Source organism: Tremella mesenterica, assembly GCF_000271645.1.
Source record: "Tremella mesenterica DSM 1558 unplaced genomic scaffold TREMEscaffold_1, whole genome shotgun sequence".
In the NCBI taxonomy this organism is placed as follows: Eukaryota; Fungi; Basidiomycota; class Tremellomycetes; order Tremellales; family Tremellaceae; genus Tremella; species Tremella mesenterica.
The window spans coordinates 4,872,596-4,898,033 of record NW_006711225.1 but is presented as its reverse complement, the minus strand read 5'-3'; the positions used below and the strand labels follow the sequence as shown (position 1 = coordinate 4,898,033).

General features: G+C 46.7%; 6 protein-coding genes across 6 annotated transcripts in view; 5 read left to right on the top strand and 1 right to left on the bottom strand.

Moving 5' to 3' along the window:
* The window catches only part of TREMEDRAFT_70962 (uncharacterized protein), a 5,373-nt gene extending 989 nt beyond the window's left edge, over window positions 1–4,384 (top strand). The window contains exons 2-15 of the mRNA XM_007002016.1: window positions 70–477; window positions 503–635; window positions 680–751; window positions 808–921; window positions 965–1,024; window positions 1,069–1,197; window positions 1,240–1,332; window positions 1,380–1,603; window positions 1,647–1,779; window positions 1,825–2,028; window positions 2,074–2,228; window positions 2,308–2,577; window positions 2,752–3,015; window positions 3,193–4,384. Coding sequence (XP_007002078.1) covers window positions 70–477; window positions 503–635; window positions 680–751; window positions 808–921; window positions 965–1,024; window positions 1,069–1,197; window positions 1,240–1,332; window positions 1,380–1,603; window positions 1,647–1,779; window positions 1,825–2,028; window positions 2,074–2,228; window positions 2,308–2,577; window positions 2,752–3,015; window positions 3,193–4,320 — 3,387 coding nt within the window. The 3' untranslated portion in view covers window positions 4,321–4,384. The remainder of the gene's footprint in view (window positions 1–69; window positions 478–502; window positions 636–679; window positions 752–807; window positions 922–964; window positions 1,025–1,068; window positions 1,198–1,239; window positions 1,333–1,379; window positions 1,604–1,646; window positions 1,780–1,824; window positions 2,029–2,073; window positions 2,229–2,307; window positions 2,578–2,751; window positions 3,016–3,192) is intronic.
* A 5,456-nt stretch (window positions 4,385–9,840) lies between these two features.
* TREMEDRAFT_59551 (uncharacterized protein) lies at window positions 9,841–10,422 on the top strand (the record flags this gene model as incomplete). Its single annotated transcript, XM_007001658.1, has 1 exon — window positions 9,841–10,422. The coding sequence occupies one exon, from the start codon at window positions 9,841–9,843 to the stop codon at window positions 10,420–10,422; it is 582 nt and encodes a 193-aa protein (XP_007001720.1).
* A 486-nt stretch (window positions 10,423–10,908) lies between these two features.
* TREMEDRAFT_25331 (uncharacterized protein) lies at window positions 10,909–13,695 on the top strand (the record flags this gene model as incomplete). The annotated part of the gene is made up of 7 exons (XM_007000554.1): window positions 10,909–11,082; window positions 11,310–11,676; window positions 11,822–12,017; window positions 12,306–12,404; window positions 12,609–12,834; window positions 13,010–13,149; window positions 13,296–13,695. 7 exons carry the CDS (start codon window positions 10,909–10,911, stop codon window positions 13,693–13,695), a joined length of 1,602 nt encoding a protein of 533 aa, XP_007000616.1.
* Window positions 13,696–16,618: 2,923 nt separating this feature from the next.
* Window positions 16,619–18,236, bottom strand: TREMEDRAFT_24957 (uncharacterized protein; the record flags this gene model as incomplete). The annotated part of the gene is made up of 9 exons (XM_007000501.1): window positions 16,619–16,692; window positions 16,740–16,895; window positions 16,940–17,015; window positions 17,065–17,177; window positions 17,228–17,364; window positions 17,466–17,586; window positions 17,698–17,856; window positions 17,971–18,157; window positions 18,201–18,236. 9 exons carry the CDS (start codon window positions 18,234–18,236, stop codon window positions 16,619–16,621), a joined length of 1,059 nt encoding a protein of 352 aa, XP_007000563.1.
* Window positions 18,237–18,950: 714 nt separating this feature from the next.
* TREMEDRAFT_37309 (uncharacterized protein) lies at window positions 18,951–20,796 on the top strand. Its single transcript, XM_007000829.1, has 7 exons — window positions 18,951–19,319; window positions 19,490–19,610; window positions 19,658–19,705; window positions 19,753–19,759; window positions 19,874–20,047; window positions 20,098–20,129; window positions 20,189–20,796. The coding sequence occupies exons 1-7, from the start codon at window positions 19,036–19,038 to the stop codon at window positions 20,666–20,668; spliced, it is 1,146 nt and encodes a 381-aa protein (XP_007000891.1). The 5' UTR covers window positions 18,951–19,035; the 3' UTR covers window positions 20,669–20,796.
* A 191-nt stretch (window positions 20,797–20,987) lies between these two features.
* On the top strand, window positions 20,988–25,269 carry TREMEDRAFT_70959 (uncharacterized protein; the record flags this gene model as incomplete). Its single annotated transcript, XM_007002015.1, has 13 exons — window positions 20,988–21,054; window positions 21,167–21,924; window positions 21,970–22,048; window positions 22,090–22,143; window positions 22,195–22,301; window positions 22,352–22,411; window positions 22,455–22,821; window positions 22,867–22,989; window positions 23,077–23,294; window positions 23,417–24,106; window positions 24,270–24,422; window positions 24,520–24,871; window positions 25,056–25,269. 13 exons carry the CDS (start codon window positions 20,988–20,990, stop codon window positions 25,169–25,171), a joined length of 3,144 nt encoding a protein of 1,047 aa, XP_007002077.1. The 3' UTR covers window positions 25,172–25,269.
* Window positions 25,270–25,438: the final 169 nt, after the last annotated feature.

Below are 25,438 nucleotides of genomic sequence, written 5' to 3'. Positions count from 1 at the left end.
AGCCGTCACTCTTCTGCCGATGCCGAATCTTTCAATCCCACGGAGAGTGAAGCTGCTTCCCATACCGAGGAATCAGATGATCCACTGGCAGAGCCATTTGTGGATGATGATCAAGAATTACCAAGTACGGAAGAAAGTCCACCCAGACTGCGAAGGAGAAGTGAACGTAATGCACGGAGTAGTGGAAATCGACGGACAGTACGGACGGAGGAACCTTCCAGGAGGTTGAGAGCGCGTACGAATCAACCCAATTACCAACTACCTCCACTTGACATAAGTGCGGAGATAGGCAGGCAGGATGATCAACCCATGAGACCTAGTGCTCGCTCGAGGGGATTGGGCGCTTTTGGAAATGGGGCAGGATTCGGTCCTGGTGCAGCAACGAAAGGTCTACCTTGGGCATTGAAGGGTGGTCAACTGGCTAGAGCTATGGGTGATCCGGATACCAGTGACTCGGTGTGTTATTCGCACGATGATGTATCTTCATAGGCTAACCCTACAGGAGGATTTCCTTTCGCCGATGAAGAATGCGACTGGTGTAACAGGTTCAGGCGTTGGAAGTTCTGGCAGAGTAGGTCCTGCTACTGGCGCTCCCACCGATGTCCCCAACTTCGGGAGAATTAATCCCAAATCTTGTGAGCATTTTGTCATGGACGCCCGAAGTGCGCTGAGTTCGCAGCAACTGCAGACGCCGATCCGCTTGGAGTGGATATGAACGTAACTTTCGACAACGTCGGTGGTCTCGATGATCGTGAGTACCACTTGCCTAACGGTGGCCCGCCATAATGCAGCCACTTACGATTGTAGACATCAACCAGCTCAAGGAAATGGTCGCTCTACCTCTGCTATATCCCGAACTATTCCAGCAATTTGGCATCACTCCACCTCGCGGCGTCCTCTTCCACGGACCTCCTGGGACAGGTCAGTCACTGACTCATCCCATGAATCCCGTTGATGATCTCAGGGAAAACTTTGCTGGCTCGAGCCCTCGCAGCGTCATGTAGCACCGGAAACACCAAAATAGGTTTGTCTGTCTTCTTGCTGTCTTACCTTGTGCTTATTGTGTAGCTTTCTTCATGCGTAAAGGGGCTGATGTGTTGTCGAAATGGGTCGGAGAAGCCGAGCGTCAACTGCGAATGTTATTCGAAGAAGCTCGGGCGGCTCAGCCTTCCATCATCTTTTTCGATGAGATTGACGGTCAGTTTCTACCTGATCATCCTGTTCGATACTGACCGAAAGGTTTGGCACCTGTGAGAAGTTCAAAACAGGATCAAATACATGCTTCCTTGGTATCAACCCTCTTGGCCTTGATGGACGGTATGGACGGTAGAGGTAAGTCCTTCATCTCCAAGCCGTCAGTTTATTCTCTGATGTCACAGGCCAAGTCATCGTTATTGGTGCGACCAACAGACCCGACGCTGTGGACTCAGCTCTCCGTCGACCTGGAAGATTTGATCGAGAATTCTACTTCCCTCTCCCCAATCGCGCAGCACGAAAGAAGATCATTGGCATCAATACTCGGAAATGGAGTCCTCCCTTGTCTGACCAGTTCTTAGAACATCTCGCAACTTTGACTAAAGGGTATGGTGGTGCTGATCTACGTGTGAGTGTGATCCGTCGATCTCACTACTGCAAACTGATATCAGGCTTTGTGTACTGAAGCTGCTCTTAATGCGATCCAAAGACGGTATCCTCAAATATACAAAACACCCGATCGGCTTCAATTGGAGACAGGGAGTATACATGTCAAGCCCAAAGATTTCATGCTCTCTCTGAAAAGTTTGTGCTTCCAAACATACGACAATCACTTAGCTGATTGAATAGAGATTGTTCCCTCATCAGCTAGAGCCTCATCTTCAGTCGCTGTGCAGCTGCCTCAACATCTGACGCCGTTACTGGAGCGTCCGTTAACTCGACTGAAAGAGGTTGTCGACCTGGCCTTGCCACCTTCGAAGAATAAGACGGCTTTAGAAGAGGCTGAATTTGAAGACGACGATGATTCGTTTGAGAAACACGCTATGCTACAAGGTGACCCTTTTTCACTCCAAATTTGGGCTTTCGCTGATCGATTAGCGCTCGACAAGCTGAGGACTTTCAGACCTAGAATACTGGTGTATGGATCAAGCGGGATGGGTCAGAATTATCTAGGACCTGCTATACTTCATCACCTAGAAGGGTTTCATGTTCAGAGTTTCGACTTGGGTACCTTGATGAGTGATTCCACTCGGGTGAGTCTCCGCCTTGACTCTTTGTTCCTTGACTTTCGTTCTGGAAGACAGAATCGGACATGAGAAAGCTAATGTGCAGACGACAGAAGCAGTTATCGTACAAACCTTCGTGGAGGCCAAAAGACATCAACCCAGTATCATATACATCCCTTCTTTAGCACAATGGGCGGCAACCCTCTCCGAAGTGGCGCGAGCGACTGTGAAAGCTTTGCTTGACTCTGTCCCCCCTTCAGATCCAGTATTGTTACTTGCTTTGGTCGATGGAAGTCTGGAGACCTTGCCCAGGGATGTGAGGGAATGGTTTGGACATTCGTATGAGAACAGGGTGGAGTTGATACCACCTACTGTGGTGAGCACATCTCTTCTGTTTGCTTTCTCGTCCTCTTTCTCCTTTCGGCTCATCTTGTGTTTCTTTCACTGTCGTCCCTTCATGGTTTCCCTCGTGTATATATATGATCAAGGAATGTCTAAGAATAGTCAAGATCGCATAGTTTGAGGGATGAGCCGAATGTTGATAACTCAGTCGGATCGGTCGGCATATTTCGCAGATCTGATAGCTTCATTTCATAAACCCCCGACCGCTTTTCCGGACGCTATACCACGACGTAAACGGATATTGGAGACACTCCCTCTTGCTGACCCACTGCCACCAAGACAACCGTCGGAAGCGGAGATTGCGAGAGATTTGGAAAGGGATAATCAGGCGAGACAAATGATGATTTTGAGTTTTGCTTCTTTCTTTCAGGAATTGGGGAAGAAGTACAGGAAGGTGGCTGCGAGTGTCCGAGTGAGTTCGAGTCTCGTCATCATCCCTAGCCTCGTGCATCAATGTCATCAATTTGTCGTGGTTAACACCCTCTCACCCCGGCCCCTTTATCGTCCTCTACTCCTCCGCGTTGAGTCGAACCAGGGATGCACCTCCTTCCGCTCTACTGGTTTATCGGCGGCTGAGCTGACAATTTAGGAGGACGCAATGGGCCTCAGTGCCTATCTCGCTGAAGAAGCGGCTGGAGCTGTACAAGCAACTCAACCAGGCCATGATAATGCTGACATCAATGTGACTGCTCCGAACGGTAACGGAAACGGTGATAGCGTGATCGAAGTCACAATTGACGACCTTTTCGCGCCTCCACCCACTACGTCCTTGCATCTCACCAACCCCGAAACACAACCTCCTGTTGAACCTGCTCCTCCCGTCATCGTCGACGCATCCGCACCTCAACCCGATCCCGCTACTTCTGTCTGGCAAGCCCACGATATAGATCTCGACGTTATCCAGCATCGTCTTCTGAAGCACAAATATCACACCCCTACCGAGGTCCTCGCCGACGTTCGTAAGATCGAACAAAACGCAGAGAAGTTGGACGTTGATCGTCAAGCTCGAATAGCGGATATGGCAGCGAACATTCGAATGCATGTAGCATCCTTCGATCCCAAGTGGACACCGGAATTCGAACGATATTCACTCAGTATGAGAGCTAGGAAAGCCGAAAGGGAGAAACAAAAGGCCGCGGAAGCGACAACAATTTCGTCACTTCCAGTCAATCCCGAAATTGCTCCTATTCCTATTTCTATTCCTGTTCCCTCTCTCACACATAATGGTGTCCCCGAGAATGTCATGGAAGTACCAACAATTGTTTCTGGACCAAGTGGAACTGAACATGTCCAAAATGGAGATGAGGATGTACAAATGGAAGATAGTCCAAGTCTAAAACGATCAAGAGAAGAATCACTTCCACCTCTACATCTTGATAAACGACCAAGAAACGATCCAATAATTTCTCAATCAACAGAACATCCATCTTACACATCATTACTATCTCCATCCGTCCCACCACCACGTCCAGTGGAAGAAATATCAATACATCCTCCTTTCGTCTTACCGCAATCTCACCTTGACATTCTAGAAACCGAATTGACGGCTTCCACTGGGGATCTGAACGTGGAACAATTGGAACAATTAAGAGCGATGTTGTTTGATAGAATATGGCGTAAGAGAGGAGAATGGGATAGGACGGGTGTGATTGATGAATGTAGGCGAGTGGTGGAAAGGTTTGTGAAAGAAATAGGAAAGATGGAAGAGGAATTTTGAATTGATTTGTTTGCTCTTTCTTACATTACTCTATGAAGGACATGGATGATGCATACTTTGCTTGATGATACTGACTTTGTGTGCTGATAGGCTGATAGGGTTGCCAGAACGTATGGTGTAGTGGAAATGCTGACTAATGATCTGACGATATAGGAAAAGTTGACTGGACTGAAGGATCAGGGGGTCCGTGCGTCCGAGATGAATCATCTTTCCACTTTCCACCCTCCTCTTCTTCTTCTCTTCTCTTCTTCTCTGCTATATCACTTCAATCTTCATCAACACTTTCTCTCATCAATCTCCATTCTATCAGGCGGGTCGTTAAGGAAGCAAGTGTATGGTGAGTTCATTCTCTTTCATCTGAGAAGAGAAAAGACGGACTTTCATCGATCGTCGAGTGGCAAATCTCAAGTGTCATCCTCCCGCTTCTCAGCATCATCTCACCCCACCACATACTCTGTCTGTCCCCATTTCTTTCATGGACGGAGTTTCTCTTCTTCGTCAATCTCATATTTCATTACTCTTTCAACAGTGGTTGCGTCGTCCTTCTCTACTCCACAATCCGGCAAGCATTGTCAGGGTATTCTCTCATTCTTCTCCGCTTCTTTACTATCAGTCGTTTTCACTTGGCGTTTCTCAACAATCTGACTCTCACACTCTTGACCACTTCCTCACCATCAGTCGTTTTCATTCTCTGTGTTCCACGATGTGCCGATCATAATGAAAGTACTGAGTCGTGTCTTCTGAAAGAAGATGGTACGAGATGATAGCAGGAGAGTGAAATTCTCTCCTCGTCGTGTTACTTTTCTCTTGTACACGTGTCGGACAAGGAAGTCATTGCTGATGGCAACAGGTATTACTACTAACTGTCCCTCTTAATCGGTGAGGTGAGATTGTGATACCATTTGATACTCTTCTAGCGTTCATCTCAATGTGAGTTTCATTCTTTTCACATTATATCTCTTTGTGTTGCTCATTTTTACTCCAGCTAACCTCAGATGCGTCGACCTGGCTCTGTCACCCACACTCCACGCCCTCTTTTTCGACAACCCGGTCCCGAAAGCGTTGTCGGATCTCCTGTGATTTCTTGCGACAATTATCGCCAACCATCTCGCACCCCTACAGCTCTTGGTCCCGCCTTTGAGAATCATTTAAACCCTTTGGACCCGAACAATGGGCTCGAGGGTGGCTTCGAGAAATTTCCATGGGGAAAGCGAGTACAGCCCCACGATTTCCGGGGATTTAGTTCAATGGCCAAGGTAAACTTGTCAGAACGAATGCAACAAGCAGTAAGTGCCGATTTCACAACACCATTGTGGAAGCTGACCCTTGAAGGGAATTGGGGCTGCGCAATCATATCAACCGTTCAAGAGCCCCCTTTCGAATGTACCACGAAATTCACATCCTATTGCGGGAAGTAATCACAGCTACACTCCCAGCGTACACACCCCGCCTCCGTCGCCCACACCAACACCCGCACCGCAACGTGCTCCTCGTGAGAGAACCCGGCCGGAGATCACTCATTCTCCTGTCAATCCGTTTTTGGGAGCTCTCCAACAGCAAAACGAGATACATGATGGACATCATATCGATAGCGATAGCGATTGCGATGACCTCGACTTGACCATGCCGGGGAGTGATGGACCAGTGAGGGCCGATAACTCCTTTGAGGGTCCCTGGGTACGAACGCGACCTGTCAACAGTGATCTCGATTTTGAGGCCTTACTTCCTATGACTTTGGCAAAGGGACAAATGGAGGTCAGTTTACTTTTCTTTTTCTTTAGTACGTGATAAGTGAGCTGATCAGACAAGCTTAAGCAACTCAAGCAATCTCGGGTACATATTTCAGAGCTGGAAGAACGCTTACGGCAAACTGTCAAAGATAAGGAAGAAATCGAAGAGCTGGCAAAAACGCATGAGCATGCAAAGGAGATGACAGTTCTGAATGCGCGCAAGGCTATTGAGAAACACGAACAAGCGTGAGTTACTCGTTCTTCCACTTGTGATACCTGCTGAATTTGAAGAATGCGGGCAGCGATACGATGCATCAGAGAACTCGATGATCATTCCCTGGAGGACAAGGATACATGTACGCCAGCAATATCCAACGCTCTTCGTCGCTGACTTGACAGGGGTAGACGTGCTCGACCTCACGGGGACCGCTCTGCGGAAGGAATTTGGTGTACAGCTATCCAAGTTGCATCAGCAACGAACCGTCCTCACCCAAGAGCTTAATAAAGGTGCGCACGATGTGTATCATTGATCAAGCTCACTTTCAGCTCTGAATGAACGCGCTGCCATGTCTCGAGTACACGGAGACGTCATCAAAAACCAGAGGACTCTAGTTGAGAGCCAGTGAGTACTGAGCAGTATTACCAAGCATAGCTGAGTCACTAGGTCACGCATGGAAGAACAACTCGCTGGCCTTAAATCGGAAGGGCAGTCCCTGTCCCAGCAGCAGATGGACGGGTAAGCTCTTTCCAAGATCTGTAGCAAAAGCTGATTCCCAGACTGCAGAAAGATCGTTCGGCTCTTCAGCAAGAGTGTGAGAACCTTCGCGCTCGACTTGAACAGAGTCACTCTAATAAAGATGCTCAAACAAACACGTGAGGCAACATCACAGACAATTTTTATGTCACTGACACTGCAGCATTGCCATGCTTGGAGCAGACTTGAAGATCCGGGATCAACGGATTGAACGCCTGGAGGAACAACTCAATCAGTTCGTAGGCATATTGGGAGCTCTTGGGGTACCAACCGAGATCATCGAGAGCAATGCCGACCGAGCTCTTGCAATGGGTGACGCCCAACTTCAACAACTACGATCAAGACATGCACATGAGGTACAAGCTGTAACTCAGCAATTAGCTGGGGCAAGAGAGGAGCTTGAGAAGTAAGATACACACCCTCTCATGAGAGAATCACTGATCTCGCAGATCGAGACGAGCGCTTTCCGAAGCACAGGCGGACGTTGCAGCAAGTGGATCCCGATACCATGTGGCAGCGGAGCACAAACAAGAAGAAGTAACACGCCTGCAGAGAACTGAAGTGGAAATGCGGAAAAAGATTGAACAGCTTCAGACTCAAGAACAGGTAGGTCATATGCCTGTCACAAATGTAGAATAAAAAGTGTTGATGAAAGCGTCTCCGTGCTGAAAATATACGGCTTGATCAGGAGCTCAAGATTGAAGGTGTAAGTCACAAAACAACTTTGTTATTCTCTGCTGAGGACTAGATCAATCTAGCAAATGTGGCACGAGAAGTCTCAGCCTTACACAATCAACACGACGTGGCCGCCGCCAAGGTGGAGGAGCTCAACTCGAAAGTGATCAATTTGAAAGCAAGTTGATACTCTTGACGTAAGTCTGTCCACTAATCCAGTAGATTGATAACGCCAAACTGTCGACTTCTGAGCATCTGATGAAGGAACTTTATCAGGAGTTGACAAAACGAGGGGATGACAGGAGCTCAGCCACTCATCAGGAGGCAGTTGGTAGGTTGTGTGGTGAGAAAGAGGAACTCTCGGGACGTCTGAAAACGGCAGAGAAGGAGGTTCGTTATTTCATCAAGTGTACGAGCTAGAGTCTGATTATCAGCGTGAGGAAGCGAGGGACCGCCTCACAAGACTGGAATCAGAGCTGGCAGAGGGGATTACCGTGAGTCAGCCATTCTCGAGGGTGATACACAAGATTGATCAACCAGGCTTGTCAGCAGCTTGACACTCGTACTCCCATCGAACGGCTGCTTTGTCATGAGTTGGTGAGTAGTTGTGTGTTTTGTTGCTTGTTTACAAGCTGACTGCCATAGACCGCCGGAGAAGTCGGTGAGTAAATCACTTCCAGGACAAATCCCCAAACTCGCTGATCAATGAGCATTGTATGAACTGGCTGAAGGAAAGGGGAAGGAGATCGGAATGGAGCTTGTCGCAGGTCAGTTTTTCTCAGAGTTCGAGGTCTGGGACGACGCTTACACACGCAGAAGCCTTTGAGACAAAAGAGTTGGAGCTGCGTGAGTACCCGTGATCTTGACTCTGTGTCGCTGATAATCCTAGGCGCTGAGAAAGAGAAAGTATGTTACTCACCTTATATCCCAAGAATTCAAAGCTGAGAGCAGGTCATTCGTCGGATGGAACGCACTCAACATGAGCGGGCAGAACTGCAGAAGTCGTTTGACCATTTGGCCGTGAGAGTTTGTCAGCATAAGGTCGGAGATGCTGACCTGAAGGAACAGCTCCGTATCATGGTGCAAAACCCCGGAACTACCTTTATGCCGATGGCTCAGTCCGAGCAAGATGGAAGAGATGACCTGGTGAGTTGTTAAAGAATGAAAGGACTTGTGGGAAGCTCATTGTGTAGATGCAGTCAACACCTGTTTCCGCACCGTCTCTCATCCCCCGTGTCCAAAGTACAAGAACTGAGGGTCTACGGTCTGCCCTGAAGCGAAACTCAAGTGTCCCGGAAGGTCCAAACATGGCTAAGAGGGTGAGTGACTTTTTATCACGTGCCACTAGTAGCTTGTATCGACATGACATCTAACACATAGACTCGGTTCACGGGTGTTCCACCTTCTCCTCCGGAAGCCCCACAGGACGATACGGTCCAGAAGATGGCGGATATGGACGAGGGCTTGATGAGTGCGTTAGAGGACATGCCGACTACTTTTGCCGAATCGATGGTAGACGAGGACAGACCGAGGCCCGGCGCACGTCGGCATCGCACCCGACGATTCTGAGTTACATTGTATCATTCCCATTCTATCCTGGATGAGCATATCAAAAGAAATCGTATCATTTCGTGTCCCGTTAAATGATAGTTTTATACCTATGTATCACATGTATCATAAAGAATAAGGTGAGGGTGTATGCGATGAGTATGCCACTGGGGGGCTACAAGTATGGTCGAGAGTAGCTAGTCTGGCCATTAGCCACATGCCACACATGCCACGACCAATGGCCAAAAGCGGCGAGCGCCGAGCCGGGAAAAGGGAAGGGGAAGAAGGAAGGGATCGACGTCACTTTGCACCTTGTTCCGTCCATCTGATCACATCTAGCACCAACTCATTTTCTACGGTATACTTCTGTCTGTAACTTACATGTCACACCCCACCCGGACATCTCCCACTGTACATCTCATCATGACCTGAGAGACCTTTACACTCATTATCAATCGCCGTACTCGTCGTCCCCGTGCGTGGTCACCCACCTGATCCATCCATCCACCCGCCTCGCCTCCCGTGCATGTCGGGTTGTCATTTGTCATCTCTCATTTCTTCCCTTCCGTCTACCCGCCTTTGTCACCCCTCATATCAGATCCATCACCAAGTACCATCTTAAACCTCGAGTGTCAAGTGTTCAGTATCAAGTGTCAATTTCATACATAGTTACCCTACTTCATATCATAATCTTGTGATTCATTATTTCTTACCTCACAATCCACCACATATCAAGAACAGTCAAAGGCATCACCTTCCATTTCAACTTACCTCTTTCAACCACCATCCGACATCCAACCTTCAACCTGGACCATGGACGAAACTGAAACTTGGTCAGCACCACCTTCCCCACCATCCACTTCTTTCCCTTCCCCAACTCCCATGATCACCACTTCTCAATTCCCCATCAACTCTCCACATCCTTCTTCTCTATCTCTCGATCCGACATCGCAATACATAGGAGGAACAAATTCTCGTTCTCCGATGTCACTCGATACACCTTTACAACTTCCCGTAGGTGCAGGAATGGGTATGATACCACATTCAGGTTTACGTCCTCCTACTCCTGCCGCCAGTCCTAGCCCTTTACCGTTGTTGGATCAAATGATGGGGTTGAATATGAATGAACACCTGGATCCATTGGACAGGAAGGTGGGAGATTACAATGAACATGCGAGGGAGAGAGGATGGAAGGAGAGATGGAAAGGAAAGGGCAAGGAATATGAAGCGGAGGTGGATATGACCGGTGAGTGGGAGATTTCTATCAAACATCAATGTCACTTCTTTAACACCAATCCCAGTATAGCATCGTGTAACGACTACTGCATCTTTTCTGCAAAGTCCAAATGGAGAAGTCGAAGAATGGAGAGAAAGAGTCACGTTAGATTGAGATAATTTTATCGTAATCTATTCCAATAACTCATCTTATCTCGTTGTAGAATATCGCTAACACCTAATGTTGTTTGTCTCACATATCGACATATCAACATGTAATCTGCGTCCATTTTCCCAATTCTGCAATGTTTTCACAAATCGCCTTCAAATACCAACCTCTCCTTCCAACACACTGCTTCTCCACTTATGCTCATCCCCCCACTCATTTATACCCCACCTCTTCCTGATATTTCTCGCATCGATACCGTCCTTACCATGTCTCCACACTCGTCTACCCCCGATGCTTCCAACATCACCATCGGAACATTACTACGACTTGTACGACCAAACGTCTTTCGCCGTTCCGCCAAAATGCTCAAACGACTCAAAAACCTCACTCGATGCTCAAAATCCAAACGTGCGGACCATCTATTCCATCGCCGATCGCATTCTCATGGGGGTTTCGAAAATGATTTTGGGTTGGGACATACAGACGTGAATGAGATGATGGGAAAATTCAAGTTGTTGTCAAAGGGTCAAAGATTTGCTTTTTTGTCAACTCTCGTACCGGAGTTGTTATTACCCGAAGCTTTGGTAGTGGCAAGGAGGATTGATCCGAGATTGAAGAGAGACTTTTTGAAGGATCTGCCATTGGAATTGTCGTTGCATTGCCTGTCTTTCGTAAGTCTTCTTAACTTGCTCTTCACATCCGTCTCTGTTCCTGTAATCATCTTGCTCCAGTTTCTGTCTTTGGCAGTTGAAAATCTTCAGCAACTTTCTTTTCATCCTTGTGAAATCTACTCATCTCCCCCCGCCCCCTGTTCATCCTTCACATACCACCCGTGTTGACTATGATACTGTCACCAAGAGTCAGAATGAACAATTTTCAACCTCACACTTACAAATAGGTCGAAGATGCTCGTACTCTTGCCCGTGCCTCTCAAGTATCCCAATACTGGTACGCCCTTCTACAAGACGAAACGACATGGAAACATATGTGCACTCGCACTCGATTCTTCCCTCTCGTCTCACCTTTCCCCTCTCACTCATCACACTCTCGCACTTCTCGTCGATTCGATAATCCTTTCGTGTCCAGAGTCCCACATTCCAATTTGAGATTGCAGATGGGAAGAGTGTCTTTGAACCCCTTGGCCCAGAATTTCATTACGACTCCTAGGTTTGCGCGTTTAGCAGAGTTAGGATCTGTTAGACCAATGTCACCTCCTACGACTCCAAGGAGTTTCAAACAGCAGTTCAAGGACGCTTACCTCACAGGTGAGTACTGTCAATTGTACTCTTCCCGCATGCCCTCCCTCTCACCATGGACTTTCCCCTTCCCCCTTCTTCTCGCCACTTCCCCCACATTCAATCGATTGCAACCTTGTCGAATCCCATGTCGAGAAACAGATGCTTACATCAGAATCCAACTGGTTGACCGGCGGGCAATTGATCGCATCTCACAAACACACCGACGACGGTGTAGTCACTTCTCTAGCTATCGATGACACCTTCATCGTTGTCGGTATGGCGAACAGTCAAATAGAAGTATACGATTCTCGTACGGGTGCATGGCTCAACAGTCTCAAAGGACACGAAGCAGGTGTTTGGGCTTTAATGTTGGTCAGTCCACATCGAAGACCTCCGCCAACTCCTCCTATTCCACAGGAACAATCATATGTCACTCCTCAAGACTTGCACTCCAACTCTTTGACCTCCCCCTCTACATACAGGGAAGAAGGACGTTCTCGACGAGCATCATTTACCGCGGCTACTTCTCAATCTGCCCGACATGCACCGACCGGAGGTCCGAGTTCGAGAGGCATTCAAAGACCTAATACCACCCTGGGTGTGGGTGAAGAGAACAACAGATCTGGGACTTACACAGGGAAGAAACCTGTTCAGAGTGATCTTTGCGGTGCGGCTATGGGATATGGATCTGATAAACATTTGGTGGTTTCTGGAGGATGTGATAGGAATGTCAGAGTTTGGGATGCGAACACAGGGTGAGTTATGGTTTTCCATCACTTATCATCAACCCATTTTCTTGATCTCCTCCGTCGGTATTGCATATCTTCTCTGGCTATCGTGCCATACCCATACACCTCTTTGGCATTCATTTCATCCTCTCACATCTAGAGCGTCACTACAGTATCACCGTGACTGAGTCATCTGCTCTGTCTTGTATCAGTACAATTACTCATAGATAGACAATGCCTTCATGTTCTCCGAGGTCATTCTTCCACTGTTCGATGTCTCAAAGTCATTGACGGCAAACCATTGGCCATCACCGGTTCACGCGATTGGACACTGCGGGTGTGGGATATAGAACGTGGCAGATGTGTACATATCTTGCAAGGGCATCAACAGAGTGTGAGATGTGTTGAGGTAGCTGGGAATATAGCTGCAACGGGGTCCTATGATTTTACCTGTCGAGTGAGTTGATTTACAATGACTTTCACATTCCACTGTCCTCATCTTATTGTGACAAGGTGCAGCATGATTGTATTCTATCGTTCGTGGCATCAGCACATGGTGACGCAACATTGTATGAAAAGTCTGTCGCATTGATTGAAGTCGAGTGAGAAGCTGTGCAGTGACTGACATGCAGTTATGGAATGTCGAGACGGGACAATGTCTTCGAGTTCTCGTAGGACATTATCACCAAATCTACGCCATTGCCTTTGACGGGGAAAGAGTCGTCACTGGTAGTTTGGATTCGACCGTTAGGGTATGGGATGCGGCTACTGGGTGAGTTGCTTTACCGTTTTTCAATTCACCTTCCTCCATCAACACTCACCCTTTACGCCGACTGTCTAATCCTCAATCAGACCAGAATCGTTTTTTGTCTTTATGATCATGCAAGCTACATATGTGAATAATCACACTGATGACAGAACATGCATGGCCCTACTACAAGGTCATACCTCCCTCGTCGGTCAATTACAACTCACCTCTGATACACTAGTCACCGGTGGTTCCGACGGTCGTGTGATCATATTCGACCTCACAACCCTCACTTGTCTTCACCGTCTTTGCGCACATGACAATTCCGTCACTTGTCTTCAATTCGATGATCGTTATATCATTTCAGGCGGTAATGATGGTCGTGTCAAATTATGGGATATGAGAACTGGAGCTTTTATCCGTGAACTCACAAGAAGATGTGATGCGGTTTGGAGAGTTAATTTTAGGGATGATAGATGTGTCATCTTGTTACAAAGAGGTGGAAGGACTGTATTGGAGGTTTTAAGTTTTAGGGCGGGTGAGAAAGGTGGAGAGAGGATTACGACTTGAAGTTTTATCGTGTTTCTCCCTAATGGTGTGAGGGTGTGTAGGTGTGCAGGTTGTGGTGCAAGATGCTTTTATAATTGTCAGACAAGATATGTTTTGTATTTCAGTACGTGTTGTATTTGCTATGCTAATTGTTCGTCAAATTCTTTTCTTTGATCGCAACCACAATGCCAACACCACAACTGAGTCTATGCAGGTGGGATCTGTGGCCTTCCTGGTTCACATTTCACAATACGTACGAAATTGTTCACACGGTCCTGTGAGTTGTGGGTAGTACCCACTCCACCTATCCATCTGAACCTCAACACCTCATACGGAGTTCGAGCACCCTACGTATCCCGATCTCACGGAAGAAAGGACCAAGATCCGTCCGTCGTGAAGAAGACGAAAATGGGGGGTTCTTTTCCCATTCCCACCATTCCTACCATTCCATAGAAACCCCCACTCTTCCATCGATTTCAAAGTCCGTATGGTTATGACCCTACTCATATAGAAACCCAGATTTTCACTTTCGATCATCTAACTATCTTGAGTACTTAAACCTACCCGATTCTATTCCCTGATCAATTCGAACAATAATCATGGAACCAGGTCAATACTACTACTACTTACTCGTATTCCACCACACCCACAAATGACTTATACTCGCAGAATTTTGTCTTGCCCACATGGTCCCCTTCCTCTGATCAGACTGAAGTTAACCCTTCTAGCTTCCCGGCGTTGCAAGGAAGTTACAACTACATTCACCCAGAAATCCATCCTCCCACTCCTAAGCATACTTCAACAATCGACCCTTACAACCAAGCAAAGGAAGGAAAGGTAACAACATGGTGTATTCCAAAACCTTTGGAAAGTATCACTGATCCAGAAAAATCGTTTTCACCTTCTTTATTAATACTTGATGAGCCTAACACCAACACCAACACTACGAGTACTTTAAACACTCCTCAGATCCCTGACTTTTCTAATTGTGGATACCAATCGACGAATTTTGGTGAGTTCATTGAACCGAATGTATCACCGACTTTTGTAAAGATGAGAGATGAAACGACGCTTGGTTTCTTAGCTAGGTCATTGGGATATGATGAGAATGATTTGGGAAAATTGTTACTTGATTCATGGGTATCTCAAGAGTGAGTTTTTCAACTCTTTAACTCTTTCATTGCCATAAATGTATTTAGACATTTTACAAAGACAAAGACAAAGACTTAAAGGGAGTTTCTTATACTTTACATCAATTTATCATATTTGATACTTGGTTTCAAGTAGGGGTTTGGAACGAGTTGTCAATTTTTTTTGTTTTACTTGATAATGAAAGATGAATGACGATAGCTAATCAATCTTTAGGAAAAAAGAAGCTCTAAATCAATTGAAGTATAGGATGATTGGAAATGAAGAACAATGGGAATTGGCTAGAACAGAAGCTGAACGAAGAGAATTAAAAAGACATGTTAATGATCATGCTATACGTCGATTATCTCGATTGATAGATTGTTCAGAACAAATGATATTATCTTATCTTAGAGGGAAAATGGAAGACGTTGATCTGTTAGTACTCTACTCTACTCCTACTCTCCCTTTAATCTGATCATATTTCTTATTCCATTCAAGTGAAATCACGCCCTTATGATAACTCATCATCAATATCATTCCATGAGAAACTTCAACTTCCCTATCACCTCCTCTATGACCCCCTTTTGAACTCTCATTATCCTTGATCTCGATTGTCCCTATAATCAACGACTTCGATAATCCCCTATGGGACAGCTCCGGGGGTAGGACCCCTTGATATTCATATCAAAAGATTGTCCAAGTTGAAGGACTCTTGATCTAAGTTACACGATGAGAAAACTGATTTCTCAGATCAACGACAAAATCACTCAACAAGTTCAGAGATGATCCTCATAAATTCATCCAAGACATTTCTTTATCGACTCCACCCGCATCTCTTCTCATCCCACTTGATCAATGTCTTACCGCAGCTGTTAGTCAAGCTGCTTATCTAGAATGGAGGGCTCAATTCGGAAATCAATTATCTGCCAAGTCATTCTATGCAGAACCTATTCCTGATCGTAAGCGTGATAAACCCGAAAAACCCAGACCGAAACAGAACCACACTGAAATCACTGGGAAAAGTACTAGGCTTACGTCGGGTGGAAGAAGAGGAAAGACCAGAAGTAGTATTGATTCTCGATCTAAAGCTCAGAAACAGGCTGAAGACGTATTTTCTGTGAAAAGCAATGTACACCTCAGGCGTTGAGATGGGGTAAGGAAATCGAATGCTTGTTCTGTTATGTGACAGAAACTACCATCACCAAACTACCGACCTTATCTTGCTTATACTTCCGACCTTATTCAACTTATGCTTGTCAGTTTATGTATGAGAACAATACACGTTGACATTACGGAACCTCTGTCCTGTCATCAAATGTCTTCCACAGTTTTGAACAAACATTGGTAAATGTTACCAAGAAGTGTTTTGCTACTTTGTACTATGACATTCCTTCCCCGAGCCATGAGTGTCTCACTCGGCTAAGCAATCTTACCTGACTCGGTGACATTTGGCACTGCCTCTCCCCTTCTTCCGTACTACCATGTCTCACTTTGCAAGGTACTCTATCTATGTATCAGTCGTATCAGCAACCAAAAGTCATTGACTTTCTCCTCGAATCATCCACTGGATCAGGTCTCGTTCTCACAAAACATATGTGTGTGCTGATGTCTTTTGAATGTCTCACGGTGTTGATCATGTCTCACTCTGACGATCATGTCTTACAAACTTTCAGTTCAAACACGTCATCTGCTTCCCGCATCTGGTAACATGTACTTGAGCCTTACAGGTGTACGCTTATACAGGACGAGGTCGACATATCTTCAAGAATACATATTGTAACAAGTGTTTCTGTATTTGATATAGAGATCGATTTCAATTCAATCCTTGTTTCTCCAATACCAATAATCGGTCGAACGTATCTTTGATAGTTTCTTCCCAAGGGCGATCTATTTGTCAGATCGAAGTACGATACTTAAAACCCAATCACACTCACATTCCAATCCCAACTCCGTTTTGCTCTTCTCATTACTCAATTTGTACACGCCAGGTTCCTCAAATTCGTATTCTCCCGGATGTCCAATAGGGATTCTATGGCTTTCCTCAGGGTACCATTCCCTCACATCATCAGCGATTTGCTGATATGAGAATGCTATTTGTTAATCTCTTTCCTTTCGAAGATCATAAAATACTTACGTGATGCGGCAAGGATGAATCGACCTTGAGATTGTTTCATGATTGCTTGATAATGAGCTTCAGCGGCATCTCTGACCTGAGATATCAACATTATTCTTCGTTGTGTATCTCTAGAAATGACTCACGTCGACATAGTAAGGGAAAAGTGTGTCCATGATGGGAGCTTCTTTACCTCCGAGAATCATATACATGAATTCTGTTGACATACCACCTTTACTCAATGAAGAAAGAGGTTGGACTGGTAGAATCAGCGATGATGGTGTTTTGAAGGAAGAGGAGGAGACGTACTGGGTGGACCCCAAATCATTGTACAACACATGGTTGCAAGTGACCATTTCGCTTTTTTCTGGATTTCCCAAGCAGCCAATTCGGCGTATTTCTTTGCACCCATGTAATAGAGGTAACCGGCGAGGAAAGCTCCATTTCTATACGTAAGTAAGATCTGGTCAAATCTACCAAAACGAGTCCCGTGAGGTGAACGAGGTAGTCAGGAAGAAAAGGAAATGATCAAGGAACAAAGACTTACCCTTCGGAATTCTCAGAACTCATCTTCTCCAATTCTTCAATGGTACATGGATTCCAATTTTCTTCATTGACCAATTTACCCGCCTGAGCAGTCGGATGTTTTCTGTGATCTCCTACAGCACCTGAGTTTTAGTTGACAGATTCAAATCGCCCACGAAGAGGGGGGGGGGACAAAGATGTGATAGACAAGAGGAGAAATACGTGCTTATGGAAAACAGAGTGATTATACATACCATATGTACTTGTCATCACGACAGCTTTTACACTGTTCTCTTCCGCTGCAGCCTCTAAAACACCTTTCGTTCCATTAACAGCTGGTATCATGTAATCTTTTCGAAAGTCTGAACCTTCAAACTCGACCGGACTGGCTACGTGCGCGACAGCGTCAACACCTGCATATCAGTACCTCTTCGCTATGCCACGGAAACCCAGATAGATAAAAGAATGTTGACGTAAAAGTGCACGGTAGATCATGATGATATATTATAGAAGGACGGTTGACATACCTTTGATGGCTTCCGAATAGTCACCGCTCTCCAAAGGACCGGTAATGTAAAACTCAAGCATTCCCTTCTCGATATACGGCCTAAATTCTGGCATTTCATTCAGAGCCTGTATCTTCGATTTGGATCTTAGAGTACCGCGGACATTCCATCCTCCTTCGAGGAAACGAACGGCGGTATGTGCTGCGAGCTATATGTCAGCTCACGTACAAGTGTCAGATGGATGAACTCACGAAACCTGTAACTCCTGTGATAAGCACGGTAGGCATATCTGAAGTAATTGATAGATACGTGTAAGTGTGAGGTAATGAGCAGGGGTGAGATTTAAGAGCTCTTGGAATTGTGGATGAGTGATTCCTGTCGTCGAAAAATCAATCTTCTTATATCTTCAACATCCCTCCACTTCACCTCCACTTCCTCCTCCACTTGTCATGAATCTCCTCCACCATAAAGACGTCACAACTCCACCACTGATCACTTCAAGATCCCATACCTCCACGTCTTGGCAATAGTGACCGGCGGTCTTGAGAACGTGTAGATTTTACGAGAGTTCTTGTCACTCGGTAAAAGTCAAGTGTCTGATGACCCGGTTGAGGGGATGATGTGAACCACGCCGCGATCGTCGGGAAGAAGGTTTTGTTTATCCTTGTCCGTTCAGGCACGCCGAAGTACCTGATACATGATACACCGCCTTTGGCGGATCATATGCGCGGAAAGTTGGGAAAACCGAAGCCCGTGGGACGGTATGGCGATGCATCAAAGTCTAGTAAAGTCAGGCTTGATTCCGTGAGAGGGAGTGTGCAGCTGAACAAAGCTTTAGCCCCAAGGGGATAAGGGGAGAACCTCCTGATGAGCCACTCCAAGCCTCCGATTTGATTTGGTCAAAACATCCGCAAGTTCCTCCGCATGGACACATCGGCCATCGACTTATATACTCGTAACCTCAGCATGATCTCAGTTGATAGACATTACTGATCCCTTCCCTCTCACTCCTCTTTTCTCGTTCGTCCCCATTGACCAATTTCTACTAATCCTCTCATTCAATCCTCATTGCCATCAACACGAATCATGAAATACACAAAAACTTCCGTAGCTCTCGCCGTTATCGGTTTGAGCAGTAGGGTATTGGCTCAATACACCGCCACATACTACCCTGGCAGTGAACCTGACGAGACACAAGAGGGTCAATACGGTACCAACCAATGTGGAACGACAGCCAGTCAAACGTCGAAATGTCAAAACGCATTCATCAACTCTGCCGACGATTTTTGTCTCTGGGGACCACCCGACAGCACATCACCCCTCGGAGACGGAACCAACAAGATTGGTAATGTTGAGGAGATCGTTGTTAGGTATGTCTTATCCTTCACTTATCACATCCTCTTCATCTCGATTACGATTCAAGATAATGTATGGGATCTGTGCGTGCGAGAACCCTCGATATCTAGCAAAGTGATGAACGCAATGCCGTCCTTTTTCTGATCAGACTAAACTCAAAGGGGATAGATAGCTGATCCGTCAGTTATTGCTTGAAGGACGGTTATGGCACTCGAATCATTCCTTCTGGTACCCTCACCGGTGCTCACTTCGTTAAAGTGGTCAATGATCAAGTCTCTTATGTGCAAGTCACCGGTCAAGGGGACGTGCGTCTATCTTTTCAGGTTACTATCCTTTCAAGCTGACCTTTCAGATGACAAAAATGGGTTTGTATCCGGGGGATGATGGTGGTGAATTGGACGTGAGTCATTCGCTCTTCGAGACATGTCGACAGGCGCTGACATGTAGCCGCATTGTATGTTTTCTGCCATTCTCGCTCGCACACTCAAACAACTTTCATCCCTGCTTTTCACCGCTCAGGAACCGGCTGGTTGAGGATCAATTGGTAGGATTGTAGCTGATGAGACAGCTTGGACCGGTCTAGGTAACCCACAAGGTGGTGTGGTCTTCACAAATGCCTTCACCGGGAATTACGAGCAAACCCACGAATGGACATCTTTCATATCCCCCGTCGATTTTTGTTTCAGAGCCTGTCGTGATGGACCCAATGCTGCTGGATGGTGCGAACATATCTATGATACCTGTGAGTTACCAAACAAGCCATTATGAGGTACGTTGGTACTAATCGTTCAGTGGGATGTTCATTCACTATTCCCGGTGATATGGTAGGTCTCCCTATCTATACCTTTTCATATTTGGGGAGGAAAAAACGCTGACATGAAAGGGTAGCGGTTTCGATAATTGTGACTCAGATCCTGCTCTCCAACCCGGTGTCTACGATGGAGCCACCTTCAATCAAGGTGACCCTACCACCCCAGCCCCTCATCCGGCAGCAGCGACCTATCAATGTACCCCGTTCGCCTCCGTCGGTGGAGGTACCGCCAACTTAGCCGCAACACCTTCTTCAAGTGCATCAGCTTCAGGAAGCTCGGGTAGCGGAAGCATGGTCTCAAGTACATCCATGAGCATGTCATCGGCCTCTTCGATGTCAAGCAGCATGAGTAACAGTTCGAGTTCAGCGTCGATCACAAGCCGAGCTTCGTCAATGACTACCATGAGAAGTACGACGAGTAGTCGAGCTTCGACCTCAAGTACTAGTGCAAGCGCAAGTTCGACCGCAGGCTCCGCCTCGGTCAACGTTGGGGTTTCCGGTTTGACATGGTTGGTCGCAGGAGTGATTGGAGGTGCCGCGGCTATGATATAAAAGGGGGTTTCCATTCGATGATCCACGGGAGAGAGTTATGATTCGCATGATTTCTGCATATGAGGACACTTTATGGACATTTAAATATTGTTTCTGTCTAGGTCGAGATGTATGGACACTGCATCTTCATCTGCCCATTCTTTGCTGTGAAATGCTTGCTGCAGCCAACCTTTCTGCAGCATACCCCGCGGAGATGGCCGCGTTGCCGGGTTCGGCCCGATGACAGCCGGAGACCATCACTCCTCCACCTTCCTGGTAACTACGACATGTATGTATCTTCTCCTACTCGACGACCAAGGCAGCTACGAGCATTGGGAATATGGGGATATCTGCCCCAGTATGGAGCTATGATGTCGCTCCGAGATTGATGGGATGTGTCAGACAAGGTGAGCATTCCACCTTTCAGCATCGACGCGATCACTACTGACCTCCACTTAGTACCCCACCTATTTCCCCCTCGTCACCTTAGGACCTTTTCCACCTCCAGACCTCGATCAGAAGCATCCTCAACCACCTCAGCATCCCCTCCACTCCCTTCGGGTGTACCATACTCCCATCTGACAGTCGGCGTCCCACGAGAGATATTCCCTAATGAACGTCGAGTATCCGTCACCCCTCAGGGCGTATCGACGCTTCTCAAAAAGGGATTTTCAAAAGTACTCGTTTCCCCAGGTGCAGGTGCTGAAGCTTCATTTCGAGATGAAGATTACTCCAAAGCAGGAGCTACTCTCGATTCCAACCCTTTCCTTGCCGATATCGTTCTGAAAGTCCGGCCGCCCATGCTAGACGGGGGCGAAGTGGATGCCTTGAAAGACGGTTCGACACTTATATCTTTCCTCTATCCCGGTATCAATACTGAGCTTGTGGAGCACCTCAAGAAGAAAGGTGTGACAAGTTTCGGGATGGACGCTATACCTCGTATTTCTCGTGCTCAAGTATTCGATGCTTTATCAAGTATGGCAAATATTGCCGGGTACAGAGCAGTTCTCGAGGCGAGTAACGCTTTTGGAAGGTTTTTGACAGGTCAAACTACGGCGGCAGGGAAGATACCTCCTGGTAAAGTTTTGGTGATCGGTGCTGGAGTGGCGGGATTGAGTGCCATCACCACAGCTAAAAGGATGGGAGCGATCGTGAGGGGATTTGATACTCGTCCGGTTGCAAAGGAACAGGTGGAGAGTTTAGGAGCGGAATTTCTCACCATAGACATGGAAGAGGATGGGAGTGGTCAAGGTGGATACGCCAAAGAAATGTCAAACGTGGGTTAAGTCATCTATTGAAAGTGCGGATAGCTGATATGACAGGCTTTTCTGGAGGCGGAGATGGCTTTGTTTTTGCAACAGTCCAAGGAAGTAGATATCATCATTACAACTGCTTTGATCCGTAAGCTTGTCGATACTGAAGAAACTTCGCTGAGGATGCAGCCGGTAAACCTGCTCCGAGGTTGATCACAAAGGAGCATGTAGAGGCCATGAAACGTGAGTTACTGAAAGCTTTTTCATCTGCAACGGTTTCGTGCTGATAGTCAGCCGGCTCGGTCATTGTCGATCTCGCCGCCGAGACGGGTGGGAATTGTGAGCTGACTACGCCTGGGGAGAAGGTGGTGTATAATGGAGTGACCATTCTGGGATATACCGTATGTCTTCCCCTTCCCATTCTCGGAATGCAAAGCTGAACGATACACAGGATCTGCCTTCCCGCCTATCAACACAATCGAGCACCTTGTATTCTAACAACATTACCAAGGTGACCTTTTACTTTCTGTTCAATGCTGTCAAGCTGATTCTAGTTCCTTCTATCAATTGGATCGGATGGACACTACAATATAGATCTCTCCGATGAAGTTGTCCGTCGATCCATCGTGACACACCAACATGAACTTCTCTGGCCTGCTCCTCAAGCTCCAGTCACCTCTGCTCCCATAGCTTCTGCCCCCACACCTGCGAAGCTTGAAACACCAAAGGTTGAGATCACACCCTGGCGAAAATCAGTCAAGGAGGTATCCCTCCTCACTGGTGGGATGGGTACGGCTCTCGCCTTGGGTAAAGCGACCGGACCGGTATTTATGGATCTTTTCACCACTTTGGGTTTGGCCAGTATGGTTGGTTTCAGAGCTGTTTGGAGTGTAACTCCCGCTCTTCATTCTCCTCTCATGTGTAAGCTAGGTTGACTTACCTGAGGATGAGCTTACGGTTGAATAGCGGTTACGAATGCCTTGTCCGGATTGGTCGGAGTAGGAGGTTTATTCGTTATGGGAGGAGGTTTATTACCTCATACATTTCCCCAATTGCTAGGTGCGGCAAGTGTCTTCCTGGCTAATCTTAGTAAGTCTCTCGCACTTATCAGAATCCCCGACTATTCTGGTATTCCTTATCAAAGAAATTCGGTGGGATAGAGCTGATCATGAAAAGACATCTTCGGTGGATTTCTCATCACCAAACGAATGCTTGACATGTTCAAAAGACCTACCGATCCACCAGAGCACGGATGGCTTTACTCTATACCCGCCGCTTTGTTCGGTGGAGGTTTCATCTACGCTGCCAGTAGTGGATTAGGAGGGTTAGTATCAGCCGGTTACTTCATCAGCACTATGCTCAGTGTCGGAGCATTGACTGGATTATCATCACAGGTCCGTTCTGCATCTCCGCTATCACCTTCCATATTCACCTCAGTGTAAGACTTAGGCAGGAAACAAACCCGGAGTTTTTGTCTGTCGAGTGTCATTTTTCCTTGAGCCTAGCTCACATACAGACCACCGCCCGAGTAGGTAATGCTCTCGGTATGATAGGTGTCTTTGTCGGTCTTCTCGCCACTCTCGCTGCAGTCGGTTTCACTCAAGAACAACTCGGTCAATTAGCCATCCTCGTGACCCTTGGAGGTGGTCTAGGTCTCGCCATAGGTCGACGTGTTTCTCCCATGCAATTACCACAAACTGTTGCCGCTTTACACAGCGTGGTCGGATTAGCGGCTGTGATGACCTCCGCTGGGAGTGTCTTGGAAGGTCACACTTCTCCTTTACATCTCACTACGGCATATCTCGGGGTTCTCATCGGCGGTATTACCTTTACCGGTTCAATCGTCGCTTTCTTAAAACTCGCAGGAAGAGTCAGTTCGAGACCTACCATCTTACCCGGTAGACATCTAATCAACTCCTCTTTGTTAGCTGCCAATGCGATCTCGATGGGGACGTTCTTGACTATGGCACCGACTGCACCTGCCATCGGAGCGGCTTGTTTGGCAGCGAATGCAGGGTTGTCTTTCTTGAAAGGTTGGACAACTTCAGCTGCTATCGGTGGTGCCGACATGCCGGTTTTGGTTACTGTTTTGAACGCCTACTCTGGGTTTGCATTGGTGGCGGAAGGGTTCATGTTGGATAACATGTTGTTGACTAGTGTGGGAAGTTTGATTGGGGCGTCGGGGAGTATTTTGTCGTATATCATGGTGAGTTGTCGCCTCCCCCCCCCCTCTTCCCAAGGGTCCCGCTTCTCTCGTAGTATCAGAGGAGAGTCGATGGTCTCCGTTGGAGGCAAGCCCGAGGAAAGGACGATGGAGGAGATCTGGGGAGAGCGTGTAGTTGAAAAGAAGCCCAAGACTAACGCACCAGTGTCGAGCCATGAACAGAAGTCTTGTCAATGTTATCTTCGGCGGTATAGCACCTACAACAGCAGCTGATGATTCTACCAAAGGTTTATCGGTAACTCGGACCAATGTGGAAGAAGTGGTTGACATGTTGACCAGTGCGGATTCCGTAATAATTGTGAGTTCCGAACATCCCTCATTTCCTTCTCCTATGATATCCCGCGATGTTTGTGTTATGGCTTTTTGGTGATTATGTGAACATGGCTAAAGTTTAGGTACCAGGTTACGGTATGGCAGTTGCTAAAGCTCAATACGCAATTTCAGAAATGGTTTCCACTTTACGTTCCAAGGGAATCAACACCCGTTTCGGTATTCATCCAGTTGCGGGTCGTATGCCAGGACAATGTAATGTTCTCTTGGCAGAAGCTGGTGTACCTTATGATGTTGTTTTGGAAATGGACGAAATCAATGATGATTTCAAAGAAACAGATGTTGTTCTTGTCATAGGAGCAAATGATACTGTTAATCCTATTGCTTTAGAACCTGGTTCGGCTATAGCTGGAATGCCAGTTTTAAATGTTTGGAAAAGTAAGGGAGTGGTGGTTATGAAGAGAGGGATGTCATCTGGTAAATCTTATTTGATTTTTCTTCTCAACGAATCATCTCCCTTCATCTCATCATCTTTTGTTGTCGTCAGTCACTCGAGTAATCCATCTATCCTCGAGGTAACTTTGTGTGAACCTTGTGGAGTAGTGGATGGTGGTGACTATAATCGTTGGAAGTGATGAAACAGCAAGAACTAACTTTGTAGGATATGCAGAAGTACCCAATCCCTTGTTCTACTACCCCAACACTAGGATGTTATTCGGAGATGCTAAAGAGACTTGTGAGGCGTTATCGCGTGGTTTAGCATCGAGGAAAGAATAAAAGGAACTCGGTAGAGATTTACGTGTGTTACATTCTTGATATATCTATCCATCCAATTTTGTGGGCTATTTGTATGCAATCATCAATGTAAATGTCATTACAGCTCTAGCTTTTTATGGACCAAGCCACAAAATATTACATGTTTTGTCTTCGCTACCAGTAAGTAGTTCGTTCAACGCCAAGACTTCCTCGGCCCTCGGTTGTAACTGTTCGGCGTCGGCGTGATTATCTCAGAATCTTCGGACATTTGCATCTTACTCCGTATCG